The 19,636-nt window shown below is 52.6% G+C and overlaps 1 protein-coding gene across 2 annotated transcripts in view; it reads right to left on the bottom strand.

Annotated features, from left to right (window-relative positions):
- slain1a (SLAIN motif family, member 1a) overlaps positions 1-19,636 on the bottom strand; it is a 149,101-nt gene that overhangs the window by 49,306 nt on the left and 80,159 nt on the right. For both annotated transcript variants that reach the window (XM_072476202.1, XM_072476203.1), the window contains 2 exons: positions 11,844-11,993; positions 7,670-8,002 (listed from right to left, as the gene is read on the bottom strand). In XM_072476202.1, coding sequence (XP_072332303.1) covers positions 7,670-8,002; positions 11,844-11,993 — 483 coding nt within the window. The remainder of the gene's footprint in view (positions 1-7,669; positions 8,003-11,843; positions 11,994-19,636) is intronic.

The raw sequence follows: 19,636 nt of genomic DNA, 5'->3' as shown, positions 1-19,636 counted from the left end.
TCTTCCTCGTCGATCGCCTCAGCCCCAGTGGTGGTGCAGGTGCTTGTTCCAGCGTTGTCGTCTCCGGGAGCGTTTCGATGTTTGTTTCTGTTTCACTCCTGGTTGGACACGGGAGGAGGACCGATCCTCCCGGGAAGGGGGCGGTCGCGGGGTGCGCCGGTGGCAGGGAGGGGATGATCGGTGTCGGGGGGCGTGTGTGTGTTGCCGGCGGGCGCCAGGTCTCGCAGGGAGACCGTGTCCTGTCGGCCGTCGGGGTACGCCACGTAGGCGTACTGCGGGTTCGCGTGGAGGAGGTGAACCCTCTCGACCAACGGGTCCGACTTGTGCGCCTGCACATGTTTCCGGAGCAAGATGGGTCCTGGGGCCGCCAGCCAGGTCGGCAGCGACGTTCCGGAGGAGGACTTCCTGGGGAAGACAAGGAGGCGCTCATGAGGCCTTTGGTTAGTGGTGGTCCACAGCAGCGACCGGATGGAGTGGAGGGCATCCGGGAGGACCTCCTGCCACCGGGAAACTGGGAGATCCCTGGACCGTAGGGCCAGTAGGACGGTCTTCCAGACCGTGCCGTTCTCCCTCTCTACTTGCCCGTTGCCCCGGGGGTTGTAGCTGGTCGTCCTGCTCGAGGCTATACCCTTGCTGAGCAGGAACTGGCGCAGCTCGTCACTCATGAAGGAGGACCCCCTGTCGCTATGGATATATGCGGGGCAACCGAACAGTGTGAATATGGTGCTAAGGGCTTTGATGACTGTGGCCGCTGTCATGTCGGGGCAGGGGATGACGAAGGGGAAACGTGAGTACTCGTCCACCACGTTCAGGAAGTATGTGTTGCGGTCGGTGGAAGGGAGGGGCCCTTTGAAATCCAAACTGAGGCGTTCAAAGGGGCGGGAAGCCTTGATCAGGTGCGCTCTATCCGGCCTGAAAAAGTGCGGTTTGCACTCTGCGCAGATGTGGCAGTTCCTGGTGACTGTACGGACCTCCTCCACAGAGTAGGGGAGGTTGCGGGACTTTATAAAATGGTAGAACCGAGTGACCCCCGGGTGGCAGAGGTCCTCGTAGAGGGCTTGGAGACGGTCTATTTGTGTGTTGGCACATGTGCCGCGGGATAGGGCATCGGACGGCTCGTTCAGCTTTCCGGGACGGTACAAGATCTCGTAGTTGAAGGTGGAGAGCTCGATCCTCCACCTTAAGATCTTGTCATTTTTAATTTTGCCCCGCTGTGCATTATCGAACATGAAGGGTACCGACCGTTGGTCGGTGAGGAGAGTGAATCTCCTGCCGGCCAGGTAATGCCTCCAATGTCGCACAGCTTCCACTATGGCTTGTGCTTCCTTTTCCACTGAGGAGTGGCGGATTTCTGAGGGTTCGGGAGAAGAAGGCCACTGGTCTGCCCGCTTGGTTAAGGGTGGCCGCCAGAGCTACGTTGGAGGCGTCGCTCTCGACCTGGAAGGGGAGGGACTCGTCGATGGCGCGCATCGTGGCCTTTGCGATATCCGCTTTGATGCGGCTGAAGGCCTGGTGAGCCTCTGTCGACAGGGGGAAGGTAGTGGTCTGTATTAGCGGTCGGGCCTTGTCTGCATACTGTTGGACCCACTGGGCGTAATATGAAAAGAACCCCAGGCAACGTTTCAGGGCTTTGGAGCAGTGGGGGAGGGGAAATTCCATGAGGGGGCGCATGCGTTCGGGGTCGGGGCCTATTATCCCATTGCGCACTACGTATCCCAGGATGGCCAGCCGGTTTGTGCTAAAAACGCACTTTTCCTCGTTGTATGTGAGGTTCAAGGCGTTAGCGGTCTGGAGGAATTTTTGGAGGTTGGCGTCGTGGTCCTGCTGATCGTGGCCGCAGATGGTTACGTTGTCGAGATACGGGAACGTGGCCTGCAACCCATGTTGGTCAACCATTCGGTCCATCTCCCGTTGGAAGACCGAGACCCCGTTCGTGACACCAAATGGGACCCTTAGGAAGTGGTATAGACTCCCGTCTGCCTCGAAGGCTGTGTACTTGCGGTCACCTGGGCGGATGGGGAGCTGGTGGTAGGCGGACTTGAGGTCTACGGTGGAGAAAACCTTATATTGGGCAATCCGATTTACCATGTTGGATATGCGGGGAAGAGGGTACGCATCTAGCTGTGTGTACCTGTTGATGGTCTGGCTATAGTCTATGACCATCCTTTGTTTCTCCCCGGTCTTTACTACTACCACCTGTGCTCTCCAGGGACTATTGCTGGCCTGGATTATGCCTTCCTTCAGCAACCGCTGGACTTCAGACCGAATAAATATCCGGTTCTGGGCGCTGTACCGTCTGCTCCAAGTGGCGACGGGTTTGCAATCCGGGGTGAGGTTTGCAAACAAGGACGGCGGTTCAACTTTGAGGGTTGCGAGGCCGCAGATAGTTAGTGGGGGTATTGGGCCGCCGAATTGAAACGTTAGGCTCTGCAGGTTGCACTGGAAATCTAATCCCAGTAATGTGGGCGCGCAGAGTTGGGGAAGGACGTAGAGCCTGTAGTTTTTAAACTCCCTCCCATGCACCGTTAGGTTCGCGATGCAGAACCCTTTGATCTCTACGGAGTGGGATCCTGCAGCTAGGGAAATCTTTTGCGTACTTGGATGGATGGTCAAAAAACAGCGTCTTACCGTGTCGGGGTGGATGAAACTTTCGGTGCTCCCGGAGTCGATCAGGCATGGTGTCTCGTGTCCGTTGATCAGCACCGTTGTTGTTGTCGTCTGGAGCGTCCGGGGCCGTGATTGATCCAGCGTCACCGAGGCTAGTCGTGGTCGTAGTGTCTCAGTGTCTTCTTCGGACCCCGTGGAGCCGTTGATGCTGGGGTCCTTTGTTGTCATCCAAGATGGCGGCGTCCATGAATCGCACGCGGCCGGGGGTGGACAAAATGGCCGCCCCCATGCATCGCACATGGTCGGGGTGGACAAAATGGCCGCCCCATGCATCGCACGTGGCTGGGGAGTCACAAGATGGTGGCACCCATCCTCCCCTCGTGGTGGCCGGGAGCCAAAATGGCGGCGCCCGCGGGTCGCACATGGGGCGCTGGGGGGGTTGGGGAGCATTTGGGATGCGCTGGGCTCGTTCTTCTCCGGGGATTGCGGCGACCCCCCGGGACCGGCACACAGCCGCGAAATGGCCCTTTTTGCCGCAGCTCTTGCAAATAGCTGCGCGGGCCGGGCAGCGCTGCCGGGGGTGTTTCGCTTGCCCGCAGAAATAGCAGCGGGCCCCCCCGGGATGATCTGGCATTTTAACCGCGCAAGCCTGTGAGGGAGGGGGGGGGTTTGTCGCGACGGGGGTCCACGGAGCCCAAGGGGCTGCCGCGCGGTCGGGGCCGTAGGTGCGGGCGTTTTGCGAGGCCACATCTAGGGAAGCTGCAATGGCCCGTGCCTCTGAGAGTCCTAGCGACTCTTTTTCTAAAAGTCTTTGGCGGATTTGGGGAGAGTTCATACCTGCCACAAACGCATCGCGAATTAACATGTCCGTGTGTTCAGTCGCGTTTACCGGCGGGCAGCTGCAGCCCCGTCCCAAAATTAGCAGCGCGGCGTAGAACTCCTCTAACGATTCTCCGGGACTTTGCCGTCTCGTTGCGAGTTGGTAGCGTGCGTAGACCTGGTTCACGGGGCGAACGTAGATGCTCTTCAGTGCTGCAAGCGCCGTCGGGAAATCCTCTGCGTCTTCTATGAGAGGGTAAATTTCCGGGCTTACCCTTGAGTGCAGGACCTGCAGTTTCTGGTCTTCTGTGATCCGGCCGTGGGCCGTTCGGAGGTAGCCTTCCAAACAAGCTTGCCAGTGTTTAAAAACTGCTGCCGAGTTCACTGCGTGGGGGCTGATCCGCAGGCATTCCGGGGCGATCCGGAGCTCCATAGTCCTTTAAGCACGCTTAATAAATTGTAGCGCACAATGACTTTCCTGACTCAGGCCAGGGAACGCTTTTAGCGCACAATGACTTACGAGAGAGACGAGTAGAGATGAAGTCGATGAGGCTTTATTAAGCGTGACTTGTTCCCAGCAGTTCAGCAACAGAATGGAGCGGCGGGGAGAAGCACGGGTTCTTATACTCCGCCTTCAGGGCAGAGCCAGGGGTCAACAGCCAACCAGGACCCGGGATCTGTCAGCCAATAGCATCACGGCTTCACAGTCCCACATGACCCCTAATACATGCTACCACAACGCTCAAGTAGCGAAGCGCGTCCCAGGCTCTAGCGGCGAAGTGTAAAAGGAGCGAGCGAAGGAGCACACGTCCTCTCTTTACACCACTAGGTGCCATAAAACAGGTGAGTTTAACTGTCCCATTGAACATAACAGGCCCGGGAGAATGTAGGTGTCTAAGGTAAGTGAATGGGATACTGGGGGGGGTGAGGGTTTGGACATGGGCAGCGAGTTGGACATTAAGGGAGGTTGGGGGGGGGGGGAGGAGCGGGGGGGGGGGGGGGGGGGGGGATTGGGTCTAGGTGGAGGTGTGGTGGTCGTGGGGGGAGAGGTCAGACAGATTGGTGGGTGGGGTCGGGTCAGGTCGGGGGGAGGGGGTCAAGTTGGGCATGAGGTGGTGAGTTCTGTATGGGTTGGGGAATGCGGGTTGGGGAATGCCGTGATGGATGGACTGCTTTGTTGTGTGTGTGTGTGTGTGTGTGTGTGGGAGGGAGAGAGAGAGAGAGAGAGAGAGAGAAGGGGACGTGTCCAGGGTCGCAGGAGTCTGGGGGCTGTCCTTTGCAGGGCTTGGTCTGGGTGTTGAAAATAGTTATAATGAAGTGAGAAGTGCTTTTATTTCTTCTAACTCTTTCAGCGTAACTAATGGTGTAAAAGAATCATCAAAGTTAACAATTTAAATCGATTTGTCGGATAGTTCTTAGTTCAGCGCAATTGTCCAGGGAAGATTATCCCTTCTGGACAATTGTCGGGGAACTTCCCAGAGAGATTCACCAGGGCATCTTTGGGATACCCCCCCCCACCCCCCCACCCAAATCTGTCGCTGGGGATCCAGGAGGTTAGGAGCCAGTATCTGGTTATTGTCGCAATGCAGTTTGTGGGCACTTCCTGTCTGCCAACTGGCTGATGTGTTTCTAGATTCGAAAAATGTCCACACTTAAAAGTACATCATTGTCTAGAAAGTGCCATAGAGCATTTTAAGGTCGTCAGAAGTGTTATATAATATGCCTGCCTTGTTCTCATTATTTCTCCTACGATTGATAAAACACAGAAATCTCGGTTTCTTTGCAAATGAACGGTTAACAGAAGCACTTTTTGGTTCAGGTCATCAACTGCGAACCAATTGCTGCCTGGCTCACAATAGCATCACCTTTCTTTACCATTCACTCCATGACTTTTCTTCACCACACTCTTGCAACAACACCCAGCCTTACGTTTCAGCTGACTTCCTTTGATCCTCTGACTGTCGCCTCTTGTGCATCTCCACCTGGCTCCACTCCTTTAGTGGAAGCTCAATCTTCTGCCCTATTTCCTGAATGCTTGCTGTAAACTTTGATCACCTTTGAAGACTTCCTCAACACCTCCCAGTGCTCAGTTTTTTGTTTCGTGTTTTGAACATTGTGGGACAGTCAGTACATTAAAAGTAACAAGACCCATTTGTGTATTGTGTATATGGGTACAATCAATGCTCAGCTTGCATACTCGAGAGTACACTTTCTGGAATTGTCTTCCCTCCATGGAGCCTGGCTAAGAGCTAATATGGGGATACATGTGGGCTGGATTCTCCGGATTCTGAGCCGTGTGTTTCCCGGTCGGGGGAGGCGGCGCCCCATTCGCTGACATCGCGTTGCTCTGATCCCACCGCTGTCAAAGGGATTTCCGATTGAGGCCACCCCGCACCACCGGGAAACCCGTGGGCAGGTGTGCTCTGTTGGCCAGACCAGAAAATCCCACCGCCAGCGAATGGCCGGAGAATTCTGACCATGGTACATGCAGCCCACAACTTGGAAAACTGCAGTCTGTACGTGATTGATTTTCTAATCTGAGCCCTAACAGCCCAGCTCTGAAGAATGCAGGTGAAAAATGTATCATTGATACTTATCTAGATCGACTTTATGAACAACCAAATCTGGCGCAAAACATCAAGAGATGGTCCAACATGCCAAGCATTCCGGTGCGGAAGTCAGTGGGCTGGTTCTCCGCCCCGCCACATTTCTGCCCCGACCCGTCGGCGGGATTCTCCATTACGCCCGGCCGGTCAATGGGGTTTCCCATTGTGGGGCAGCCCCACGCCGTCGGGAAAGCCACTGCCGCCGACAAAACGGAGAATCCAGCCAGCGGAGAATCCCGCTCCTGGGCAGAATTCTCTGATCCTGAGGCAAAGTGTTGGAGCCGTCGTAAACGCCATCGCGTTTCCCGACGGCGTCAACATGGCCTCAGGAGCAGCAATTCTGGCCCCTACAGGGGGCCAGCACGGCACTGGGGCGACTCACGTCACTCCAGCTGCCGTTCCTGGCGTCAGATGGGCGCCGCGGGTCTGCGCATGCGCACTGGGACCTGCGCCAACGTGCGCATGCGCAGTGGGACCGACGTGATTGTCGCGCATGCGCGGTGGCTCCCTTCTCCGCGCCGGCCCCGACGCAACATGGCGTAGGGCTACAGGGGCCGCCGCGGAACAAAGGAGGAGAGAGGCCCCCTCCTTGGGGGTCGGCCCCCCCCCTCCCCCTCAACAGGCCGCCCCCGGATCCATTCACGCCGAGGTCCCGCCGGGTAAGACCAGGTTAGAACGGCGCCGGCGGACTCGGGTATTTTGTACGGCCGATTCTGGGCCGAGAATCGCTGGGGGGGCGGGGGGACCGCGTAGCGTGGCCCCCGACCGGTGCCGCACCGATTCTGCGCTCTCCGGCGAATCGCGTCCCAGCACCAGAGCGGCGTGGCGAGATTCGCGCGGCCTCCCGAGGATTCTCCGATCCGGCGCGGGCTCGGAGAATCTCACCCAGTGCGTCTACACTGTTTTCTGATTGGTTTGGATTCTCAGTGTGTACTCTCGGGGGCATGATGCTTAAAGGTTCTGTTGGGAGTGCTCATTGTTGAAATCTATTCCGATGTTTATGCCAGTGATAACGTCATAATGCCAGATAATAACATCATAATTCATAATTACAAGTAGAATGAAGCTATCTTTTAATTTGCTCTGGCGGTTTCTTTGCTGAAGTAACATAAACATAGAAACATAGAGCAGGAGGAGACCATTCAGCCCTTCGAGCCTGCTACACCATTCATGATGATCATGGCTGATGATCCAACTCAATAGCCTAATCCCGCCTTCCCTCCAGGTACTTAACAAGTTAACAATAACTGATGGTCTGCATTTATGGGATTGAGAGAGAGCACCCACCAGTCATAGTTCAGATTAAAAGATACATTGGCTTGGATTTCCCAGCCACCCGCATGGTGGGACCCACTACAGAGGATGAAGCAGCCTAGCCGAAGGTCCATTGATCTTTGCCAGGACTGGATGATCCTGGCAACTGATGAGACTGGAATATCTGGCCCATTGTTTAGGTCAGAATAGGTAGGTTTTACTCAGATTCACATTCATTCCAGACCTGATTTGGGATGGCTGGATGCTGGCACCGAATAACAAAGGAACTTCGAAACTCCAACTCAAATATCTTCACCTTGACTGGAACTGAAAATATTAGTTGAGGTTTAAAAGCACATTTGTGCCAATCTTTAGAATTTTACCTGTACTTGTTCGGTACTGATGTGGATCAGTTGTGTGACCCTGCGAGTAATAGGATGGATAGCCACTGGGCTGCAAGTAGGAGGAAGGGGCGGGGCCTCTTCTGCATTCTCTAATGCTGGCAAAAGTCTGTGAATGTGGCATACTTCGCAACGGTGGAGAGCATCTGGTGAGACGAGGCTGAGGCGGAAGTTGGTCAAAGTCCTCTTCATCTTCCAGGCTGCAGCAGTCGTACTCCATGTCAGTGCTGGCCCCTCGCTTTGCCGAATATAACGACGTACTGGAGCTGCGCTGAGAGATTGTTGTTGAAGTGGAAGCATAATCTTGTCGCAGGCCTAGAAATCGTCGGGGACGGTGGGGGGGGGGGAGGGGGGGAGAACATACAAAGTGAATTAGTAAGTCATTTGCTGCTGTGTGCGAAGATACTCCACATTTACAACTGAACGTAAAAGACCGAGGTTGGGATTTTCCAGCCCAGCCATGGCAGGACCTGTCACGGGAGATTTGGCGGCCCAGCCAAAATTCCGCTGACTTTTGGCGGGACTGGAGGTTCCCACCGGCAGGCGAGGCTGGAAATTCCCACCCTAAATCCTGCAGGACTAAAACTGTACAATTATCACAGATCACAGTATAGAGTTTGATCCCACATATAAGATGATCCCATTTTGTCAGCACCAAAATGCGTGTTTCAGCCAGTAATTGACCTACAAGTCAACCTTCCAATTTTTAGAATTGTTTAGGCTGGATACTTACAGTTGGAGTCAGTCTCAATTGTTTAGCACAGAGGGACATTTTTAAAGTTATACTCATCTTTAAAGTTAGCGCATTCGATTGGTCAAGTGATATGGGTCGTGTTGTTGAGAAGATGTGTGGAGCTCTAAGACACACCCACACATTTCAAAATGGCAGCCACCGACCCTGGAGGCTCATATTTTATACTCAGTGTGCAATTCCACCCTATCCTGAAAGGATATTGTGAACTTCAAAGGTCGACTTACAAGCCACAATTTGTAGCATTAAATTATAACAGGTTTCTGACAGAATGAAGAATAAAAATGCATATTATTCAATAAATAGCGTAAGTGGGGTGTCACCCATGACTCAGCTGGCAGCAGTTTCATCTCTGGGTCAGAGTGTGTTGGGTTCAAAGGCAATTTCAGAGGCCTGAGCACATCAAGGCTGACACATCCCAGGGATGTACTGGGAGAGTGCAACACTGCTGGGAGGTGCCGTCTTCCGGCTGAGACATGAAGCTCTGGCCCCGTCTGCCCTCTCAGATCCCACGTCATGATTTCAAAGAAGGGCAAAGCTGCTTTCCTTGATGTGCTGGGCAATAATTACCCTCAATCAAACACTGCAGCTCAGGACTTGGTTGCGCACAAACTGGCTGCCATGTTTACAATATACAAGAGTTGGCTGCATTTCAAAAGTGCTTCAACGTCTGTGAAGTGCTTTGGGACACGGAGGTCATGAAAGGCACTTACGTCTGCTAGACATGAGGTAATATAACTTTGACAGTGCCTAGTTATAAAATATTAAGATTGAAGAACTTTAAGATTTTTAGATTGAATTTTCTGCCTGATTAAATCGATCCTCGAAGCCGTGACATTGTGATTGGGCTCCTTTTAAGAAAGAGGGGTAAATTTTCCGATCCTGCCCGCCCGGTATTTGTTGCGGATGGGATGAACGATTGAAAGGTTCGTTGACCTCAGGCGGGAATTTCTGCTCTCGGAGCGTGCGGGACTGGAAAATCCCACCCAGCGAATCAGGTTGTGTTTATGAAAGAATCATTTGCAGGCTGACCGTGAGCAACCTGAGCTACATTGTCTCAGTGAACAAACTGGGAAAACGCACCAGGATTAAAATCTCGCTTATGGTCACTTTTTGTCCCCAGCCAATTTCTATTTTACTTTATTCGTTCTTGGGGTGCGAGCATTGCTGGCTGAGCCAGCATTTGTTGCCCATCCCTATTTGCCCTTGAACTGAGTGGCTTGCTTTGCCATTTCAGTGGGGGGCAGTTAAGAATCAAATGCATCGCTGCGTGGATCTGGAGTCACATGTAGGCCAGACCGGGTAAGGATGGCAGATTTCCTTCCCTGAAGGACATCAGTGAATCGGATGGGACTTTTACCATAATTGGCAATGGTTTCATGGTCATCATTGGACTTTTAATTCCATATGTTTTATTTCACCATCTGCCATGGTGGGATTCGAACCTGGGTCCCCAGGGCATTACCCTGGGTGTCTGGATTACGAGTCCAGTTACAATACCTCTACAGCATTGTCTCCCCGTAACTGATCTTACAGCTAAAGTTCTATTCGGACAATTCCCAATGGGTTACTTGGATCAGAAATATAAGTATGATCAGAAGCAGAAATCTGATAGGTCATGGTAATGGGTCTACAAGCACTTATGAGCAAAACTGGAGAAAACAGCAAATAGCTATTAAAGGATCCCGATATGGGAGAAGAGGTGGAGGGGGAAGTGCAATATGAGATGTAGCATTGGTTCTGCAGGCATTCATCTGCTGGAATGGTAGCGCACTCTATGTTTAATAAGGTCACCTTTAGAAAAAAGGGTTTACTCTTGATTATACAGATGAAGTTTTACATGATAAAATTGTTGGAGCCAATAATCTGAAGTACGCAATGTATACAACACAGCCCAAGTAGGAATTTAGTTCTAAAATAAATTAAATCATCAGGCAATTTGACTCGAGGCTTTGAATTAAGAGTGGGCTTTATTTTCAAACGCTTAATTAAATTAAAATGAACAAATATTAATCGAATTGATTCCACTGTGAGACTTTGAGCTGTAATCACCACCGCGGGTCAATTTGCTCGAAACCTGAAAAATACTTTTAAAACGAGGAGACGGTAGAGGACTGCAGGGTCTACATGAAGAAACGATCATTTCATTCCTATCAAACGGAATTTGAATTACGCCCTGAAAAGTAAACAATTAGTAGTCCAAATTCAGAGCTTAACCGAGCAAGAATTCAGCCAGGGAGGGCTTAAGACTAAGGCGGTATTCTGCCAACCAGCCTGTGGTGGGTTTAGTGGTGGGCGCAGTGAGCATGGAAGAAGCCATTAAATCAGAAACCCGCCAGTGTAAAATCATGTTGTAATTCTCCCAATGGCAGATAAATGACGGGTCACACTTCCCGCTGGCAGTTGGCGCAAACGGCACTTACATTCATTTGCATCTCATCAAAGCTCATTAAAGCAGCTGCCCGCTGGCATCTCGTCAATCTTTCAATCTTGCATCACGCCAGCAGCAATTCCCGTCAGCGTCAATCCCGATTGCTAATGAGTGGCGTGCACAGGGCGGTCCTCAGTTCGCCAGAGAGTTCGGGGTGAGTGCAACAAGTTTCTGTCACAGTGCTGGACTGCACCTGATACACTGTACACCACTCCAGTCCCTGCCTCTATCTCCATGCTGGGCTTGTCTTCATGGACAGCACCGTGCTACTGCACCCATGGACTCTCCCGTGTCACCAAGTCAAGTCAATACTCCATCAGGGGTTGGGGAGTACAGGGGTCTCCTTCCCCCTCACACCACACACCAGTTCTATCTGGACAGGTCTGTGCTGCGGGACACATGCTGCCACCGCAACAAAGGTCCGAAGTTCGACTGGGGGTGGAGTGCCAGGTGAGGCTGGGGGAGTGGAGGTGGCTTAACGAAGACATGGGGGGCAATATGGAAAGAGGACTGTGCAAGGTGGGGGGGGGGGGGGGAGTGAGGAGTCACAGTGGCAGACAGAGAGGCAAGGAGGTAGATGAAGAAGAGGAACAATAGAAGGCAAAGGGAAGATTGAGGGGTGGGAAGTTGGACCCCAACAATCCTGCATGTAAAACTCAGAAACAAAGGGATCAAAGAGATACCATGTGAGTTTCTGTAAGGGTGTGGATGAGGAGTCCAGATGTGGTAGATAGAGGTCCAAGTTGGGCATGGGTGCTTCGCAGGTCATGGGCTCTCTAGCATACTCCATGGTGAGCTTTATTGAAAAGTAATTCAAGGGAAATCCAAGAGTGTCGCTCATTAATGACTAGATCTGGGGTCAAGGTCCCACCTGAGGAAATGATTTGAACCACCCTACCTGCCAAAGTTGCTAACATTCTTTGACAATATCACGGGTGACATTTCATTCTGTCCTTAGCTCATAACATACTTACTTTCTTCTTGCAATCTTGCCATGATCTGGACATCTGTCAAGTCCTGTAGCTTATAGCCCATGGAGATGGATTCATCGTCCAGCTCAGAAGTGCTCAGCTCGCTGTCAATCGATGATTGGGGGCTGAGTGCAAGATTTCTACTTGCACAACCTGTAAGTACACGCAAACAAAAACAGGTGTGACAGTTTTTTTGGATAATTAAACTTTCTATCTGAAACACTAAAACCAGCCTCCCAACTGTGCAAATAGATGGTTCCAAACCCTTTTCACAAACTGACTCGGAAAAGGAGGAATCTGACAGGGATTGCAGGCTCAACTTGCCACAGAATTTGGACAATTAGGAATAGCTTACAAGATGCAGCCAGCACCAGGTCCAGAGGCACTTGGAAAAAGGCCTCCTGTAAGGTACTGTGGACGATGGAGACTGATGAAAAACACTTTGTGCATTCCATGCCCCCGACCCAAAACTCACAAGGACAATTAACTTTTCAGTCAGTAAACACCACTGAGGGAACTTTTATTTTCAGTTTTCCAAGTGGGAGGATAGGAACAGGAGTAGGCCATTCAGCCCGTCGAACCTGCCCCACACCTCAATAAGGCCATGGCTGTTCGGACACTTCAATGCCTATTTTACACCCATTATTCCCCATAACCCTTTACGTTATTGTGAATCAGAAATCTATCAATCTTTGCTTTAAACATACTCAATACTGCGCCCTCTGGGTTAGAGAATTCCAAAGATTCCCAACCCTCTGTGTAAAGAAATTTCTCCTCATCTCTGCCCTAAGCGGTTTTCCCCTTCTTATGAACTTGTGCCCCCTGGTTCTAGGGTCCCCAACCAAGGGAAACATCTTGCCTGCATCTACCCTGTCTATCCATTTAAGCAAGTCAATTAATTTAAAAATCGCAGCAGGCCTCAGGGTGCGACGCATTGGGCAACAGATACACTGTACTCCAAAACAGCAGACATGTATCACAATGATGGAACCAATCTCAGCCAGAACAGAGAGCAAAGTTGAAAGGCGCTTTTAAAAATCAGCCGTTCCTCAACATCTCTTACACACCTCTCAATGGCCACCATGTCACTGCACGGACTGCTGGTTTGATCATGGTTATTAGTAATAGCTGTTTCAGTACAAAGCAATGAGAACTACTGGGTGTTTTGGGGTTCCGAAATACAATACCAAAATGTAAATTTAGTCCTGTGCTGTAACCTATTCTCAAAATTGCCACTGTAGTGAAAGGCTCCGAAAGATGTTTCCTTGACCTTTGCCCTGCAACTGAGGGTGGTGGTTGATGGGAAATGTTCAGAATGGAGTTCTGTCACAAGTGGAGTACCACAAGGATCTGTTCTGGGGCCGTTGCTGTTTGTCATTTTTATCAATGACCTAGAGGAAGGCGCAGAAGGGTGGGTGAGTAAATTTGCAGACGATACTAAAGTCGGTGGTGTTGTCGATAGTGTGGAAGGAAGTAGCAGGTTACAGAGGGATATAGATAAGCTGCAGTGCTGGGCTGAGAGGTGGCAAATGGAGTTTAATGTAGAGAAGTGTGAGGGATTCACTTTGGAAGGAAAAACAGGAATGTGGAATATTTGGCTAATGGAAAAGTTCTTGAAAGTGTGGATGAGCAGAGGGATCTAGGTGTCCATGTACATAGATCCCTGAAAGTTGCCACCCAGGTTGATAGGGAGGTGAAGAAGGCCTATGGAGTGTTGGCCTTTATTGGTAGAGGGATTGAGTTCCGGAGTCAGGAGGTCATGTTGCAGCTGTACAGAACTCTGGTACGGCCGCATTTGGAGTATTGCGTACAGTTCTGGTCACCGCATTATAGGAAGGACGTGGAGGCTTTGGAACGGGTGCAGAGGAGATTTATCAGGATGTTGCCTGGTATGGAGGGAAAATCTTATGAGGAAAGGCTGATGGACTTGAGGTTGTTTTCGTTGGAGAGAAGAAGGTTAAGAGGAGACTTAATAGAGGCATACAAAATGATCAGAGGGTTAGATAGGGTGGACAGTGAGAGCCTTCTCCCGCGGATGGAAATGGCTAGCACGAGGGGACATAGCCTTAAACTGAGGGGTAATAGATATAGGACAGAGGTCAGGGGTAGGTTCTTTACGCAAAGAGTAGTGAGGCCGTGGAATGCCCTACCTGCTACAGTAGTGAACTCGCCAACATTGAGGGCATTTAAAAGTTTATTGGATAAACATATGGATGATAATGGTATAGTGTAGGTTAGATGGCTTTTGTTTCGGTGCAACATCGTGGGCCGAAGGGCCTGTACTGCGCTGTATTGTTCTATGTTCTATGTTCTAACTTTTGTGTTGATGGATGTAAAGCTCCATAGTCAGGGCCAGTCTGTTTCCTTATGGCAGCCTCACATTACTTGGGTTTGAAGCCACATCCAGTATGACGCCTAGATGGCATCAAAACTAGTTCTGAAGATATATGGGTGCAAGGAGAGAAATTTTGCACATGCCAGGGGAGAAATTGCTCCTGAACAAGTGAATTGCAATTGGAAGCAAGCAGTATAAATAAGACAATTTTCAGCTTTGACCAGTAGAAGTAGTATAAATGCACCCTTATGGTCCACAGACAGGATACAATTGAAACCAAGTTTCCATGCATGCAAAGACCCATACATATTAATTAGGTTTTACCACAACCAAGGTTAACTGAAAAACATTGAAGATGTTCATTTCACATTCTCCTTCCCTCTTTAAGAAAAGCATCACGATGTAAAATAGATGGGTCACCACCTGCGTTAAAATGACAATGAAATGCCCTTCAAGCCTGTCGAATGATCACGATCAATATTGCCGAAAGTAAATGCTGCCTTTATCTGCTTGAGCAGGAAAGAAAGCTATGAAACCCTGTAAGACCCATCAGAGGTTGATGCAAAGAAGCCAAGCAAAAGTTACATTTCAATCCAAAGCCAATATGAAGCGGGAAAAATGCAGATGTGAGCAACAAGGTGACAGGAAAACCAAAGTAATCGTACTGCGAAATTCCACGGGATGAACTTTCAACCTTGGCAGGGTGGTCATACCCTGGGTTTTTGGCCTGGCTGCCCACCATACATACCACCAAATCCAATCTAATTTAAATTTCCACTGACTTCAATTCCACGTCCCTGCCAAATCACGGTCCCCGGCCCAGGTCTGTGTGGAGGTAAAATAAGGTTAACATTATTGGCTGTTGGCAGCAAGATAGGAGCAGAGCAATTATACCCATTGATATTGAAACTTCCGTTTTGCTCAGTGAGGCACGATCAATTGGACAAAGACGACAGTTGAATCCAGCTGAGGCTTTATTGCTATCAGATGTGTGGCCTCCCACAGCAGCTGGCGAAATGGCTGCTGGCTGGAGGCCACGTATATTTATACCCCGCCACCTGGGCGGAGTCAGCAGACAGGGACTACCGGCGAACCTGTAGTACAGGTCCTACCGTACATCACCTAATATAGATGCAACAGTGGTTTACAACATTCACCCCCTGTTAAAAATTGAGTCCGGCGGGGGTGGTGGATAACTATATACAACAATGAGTTAATATTTATAAGATTTGAGCAAACAAATGTCCTTTGATGTTTCGGTGGGCTGGTCAGAGGTTTAGCCGGTCCGGGGCCTTGATGTTCCTCTGGAGCGACGCAGTGGTGTCGGCGATGTTGGTGCTGATTTGGTCGATGGTGACTCCGGGAGCATGCCTAAACCCTCTTCATCGTCAGGCGTGGGCAGGGGGAGGACGGATGGTCCTGGGCTGGGGGGGGGGGGGGGGGGGGGGGGGTGCTGTAGGGTGTGACGAGGGAGGGGAGGGTGGTGCCGGGGGAGGGGGTTTGGGGATGGAACCTGCTGGTGCCAGGTCCCTGAGGGAGACAGTATCCTGGCGGCCGTCGGGGAACGCCACGTAGGCTTACTGGGGAGCAAGTGCACCCTCTCCACCAACGGGTCCGCCTTGTGGAGTTGGACGTACTTACGGAGAAGCACGGTTCCCGGAGCTGCGAGCCATGTCGGGAGCGACACCCCGGATGTGGACTTCCTGGGGAAGGCAAAATGACGTTCATGGGGTGTATTGTTAGTGGCAGTGCAGAGTAATGAGCGAATGGAGTGGAGTGCATCAGGGAGGACCTCCTGCCAGCGGGAGGCCAGGAGGATTCTGGACCGTAGGGCCAGCTGGACAGCCCTCCATACCATCCCATTCTCCCTTTCTACCTGTCCGTTTCCCCGGGGGTTATAGCTTGTCGTTCTGCTGGAGGCGATATCACTGCTGAGCAAGGACTGACGCAGCTCATCACTCATGAATGAGGATCCCCTGTCACTGTGGACGTAGGCGGGGAAACCGAACAGAGCGAAGATTGTGTTGAGGGCTTTAATGACGGTGGCAGACGTCATGTCGCACAGGCAGGGCCCGGAGTCGGTCTACCTGTGCGCTGGCACATGTACCTCGTGATAGGGCGTCTGGGAGCTCGTTGGGTTTGCTGGGGCGATACATAATCTCGTAATTGTAGGTTAAGAGCTCGATCCTCCACCTCAAGATTTTATCGTTCTTGATCTTGCCCCGCTGTGTGTTGTTGAACATGAAGGCTACCGACCGTTGGTCAGTGAGGAGAGTGAATCTCCTGCCGGCCAGGTAATGCCTCCAATGACGCACAGCTTCAACGATAGCTTGGGCCTCCTTTTCGACGGATGAGTGCCGAATTTCTGAGGCATGAAGGGTGCGGGAAAAGAATGCCATGGGCCTGCCTGCCTGATTGAGGGTGGCGGCAAGGGCGACATCTGATACATCGCTTTCTACTTGGAAGGGCAGCGTCTCATCTACAGAGATCTACATCTCTCATCTGCATTGTGGCCTTGGCAAAATCAGCTCTGATCCGGGCGAAGGCCTGTTGGACCTCGGCCGTCAGGGGAAACTGGGTGGACTATATGAGTGGGCGGGCCTTGTCCGCATAGTTTGGGACCCACTGAGCGTAGTACGAAAAGAACCCCAGGCAACGTTTGAGGGCCTTAGGGCAGTGGGGGAGGGGGAGCTCCATGAGGGGGTGCATGCGGTCGGGATTGGGCCCCAGATCTCCGTTCTGGACCACATAGCCGAGGATGGCTAAGCGGTTCGTGCTGAACACGCACTTCTCCTTGTTGTAGGTGAGGTTTAGGAGAGTAGCGGTGCGGAGAAATTTAGCAAGGTTGGCGTCGTGGTCCTGCTGATCATGGCCACAGATGGTGACATTGTCTAGGTACGGATAGGTGGCCCGCAACCCGTACCGGTCGTTCGTGCTGAACACGCACTTCTCCTTGTTGTAGGTGAGGTTTAGGAGAGTAGCGGTGCGGAGAAATTTAGCAAGGTTGGCGTCGTGGTCCTGCTGATCATGGCCACAGATGGTGACATTGTCTAGGTACGGATAGGTGGCCCGCAACCCGTACCGGTCGACCATTCGGTCCATCTCCCTTTGGAAGACTGGGAACCCATTTGTGACACCGAAGGGGAACATAAGGAAGTGGTATAGACGGCCGTCTGCCTCGATGGCGGTGTATGGAAGGTCTGATTTACGGATGGGGAGCTGGCGGTAGGCAAATTTTAGGTCTACCGTTGAGAAGACCCGGTACTGCGCAATCTGGTTAAACATGTCAGATATGCGTGGGAGGGGGTACACGCCGAGCTGCATGTACCGCTTGATGGTCTGGCTGTAGTCCACGACCATTCGGTGTCTCTCCCCAGTTTTAACTACTACCACTTGAGCTCTCCAGGGGCTGTTGCTGGCCTCGATGATGCCTTCCCGAAGCAGCCGCTGGACTTCGGACCTGATGAAGGTCTTGTCCTGGGTGCTGTACCGTCTGCTCCTGGTGGCAACGGGTTGCAATCTGGAGTTAGATTGGCAAAGAGGGAAGGTGGGTCGATCATTAGGGTCGCGAGGCCGCACACAGTAAGGGGTGGTAAGGGCCCGCCGAATTTCAGAGTTAGGCTCTGGAGGTTGCACAGGAAGTCCAGGCCGAGGATTAGTGCAGCACAGAGGTTAGGGAGGACGTAGAGGCGGAAGCCGCTGAATTCTACGCCCTGGACCGTGAGCGTGACCGTACAGTACACCCGGATCGCTACGCAATGGGATCCGGAGGCCAGGGAGATTTTTTAGTTGGCGGGGTGTATTGTGAGGGAGCAGCGCCTTACCGTATCCGGGTGTATGAAGCTTTCGGTGCTCCCGGACTCCAGCAGGCAGGAGGTTACATGTCCGTCGGCTTTCACGCTGGTGGATGCGTTGGTCAGGTTATGCGGACGAGACTGGTCGATTGACATGACGGCGAGTCTTGGTTGGTCGTCGGATAATGGGGCGGCTGGTGAGCCAGGGCCCTGGAACGCTGGTGCTGCCCATGTGCTGAGGGGTAGACAGGATGGCAGCGCCCAAAGATCTTGAGGGTTACAAAATGGCGGCGCCCATGGAACGCACGTTGCGGGGGTGGAACAAGATGGCGTTGCCCATGGAACGCACGTGTTGCGCGGAGGGGAAGATGGCGGCGCCCACTGGCCGCACGTGGTCTGGGGGAGGAGATGGCGGCGCCCACTGTCCGTGACCGAGGGGGGTGGGGGCGGTAGTGGCTACTGAGCAGGCCTGGCACATTGCCTTCTTCCCGCAGGCTTTACAAAGGGCAGCGCGGACTGTGCAGCGTTGGCGGGGGTGCTTCTGTTGGCCGCAAAACTAGCATCGGGGGCCCCTGAGGTTCGCTGGCTGGCGTGCAGCGCAGGCGTACTGGGTGGGCAGCGCCACCGCTGGGGCGGCTGTCCGTGGGGTCCACGAAGTGTAGGAGGGGTGGGCCGCGCAGCTGGGGGTGTAGGACTGGACTTTGCGATGGGCGACCGTCATGGAGAGTTGTCCTTGAGTAGAGTCATGGCTTCGGTGTAGTTCGGTGCGTCCTGGATTAACGGAAAGATTTGGAGCGCAACCTGGAATATAAAATCTGAATCTTCTGAGCCTCTGGAACAGGGGTTGGTGCCGCGTTGATATACTCCTCGAAGCAAGCTAGCCAGTGCTGGAAGTCCTTTCTGGCATCGCTTGAGTGCGGATCGAGCTGCAGGCGATCCGGTTTGATACGGCGGTCCATCCTTCGAAACTGATAGCAATAAATTGAGGCACGATCAATTGGACAAAAGACGATAGTTGAATCCAGCTGGGGCTTTATTGCTATCAGATGGGTGGCCTCCCACAGCAGCTGGTGAAATGACTGCTGGCTGGAGGACACGCATATTTATACCCCGCCTCCCGGGCGGAGCCAGCAGGCAGGGACTACCGGCGAACCTGTAGTACAGGTCCTACCGTACATCACCTAATACAGGTGCAACAGTGGTTTACCACACTCAGGCCTGTATAATCACAGAATTGGCAAGGAGCTTCATCTAGAAGATTGCCACAGTAGAATGCAGCTCCACAGCGGCCTGCACTGGGTCATCTGGGGCGTCATTCTCCGACCCCCCGCCGGGTCGGAGAATGGCCGTTGGCCGCCGTGAATCCCGCCCCCGCCCCTGCCGAAGTCTCCGGTACCGGAGATTGGGCGGGGGCGGGAATCGGGCAGCGCCGGTTGGCGGGACCCCCCGCTGGATTCTCCGGCCCGGATGGGCCGAAGTCCCGCCCAGAAATTGCCAGTCCCGCAGGCGTAAATCAAACCTGGTATTTACCGGCGGGACCAGGCGGCGTGGGCGGGCTCCGGGGTCCTGGGGGGGGGCACGGGGAGATCTGACCCCAGGGGGTGCCCCCACGGTGGCCTGGCACACGATCAGGGCCCACCGATCCGCGGGGGCACTCTTTCCCTTCC

The sequence above is a fragment of the Scyliorhinus torazame genome, chromosome 15 (assembly GCF_047496885.1).
Source record: "Scyliorhinus torazame isolate Kashiwa2021f chromosome 15, sScyTor2.1, whole genome shotgun sequence".
In the NCBI taxonomy this organism is placed as follows: domain Eukaryota; kingdom Metazoa; phylum Chordata; class Chondrichthyes; order Carcharhiniformes; family Scyliorhinidae; genus Scyliorhinus; species Scyliorhinus torazame.
Note: the sequence above shows the minus strand (reverse complement) of the source record. Positions and strands in the feature narration are given on the sequence as shown.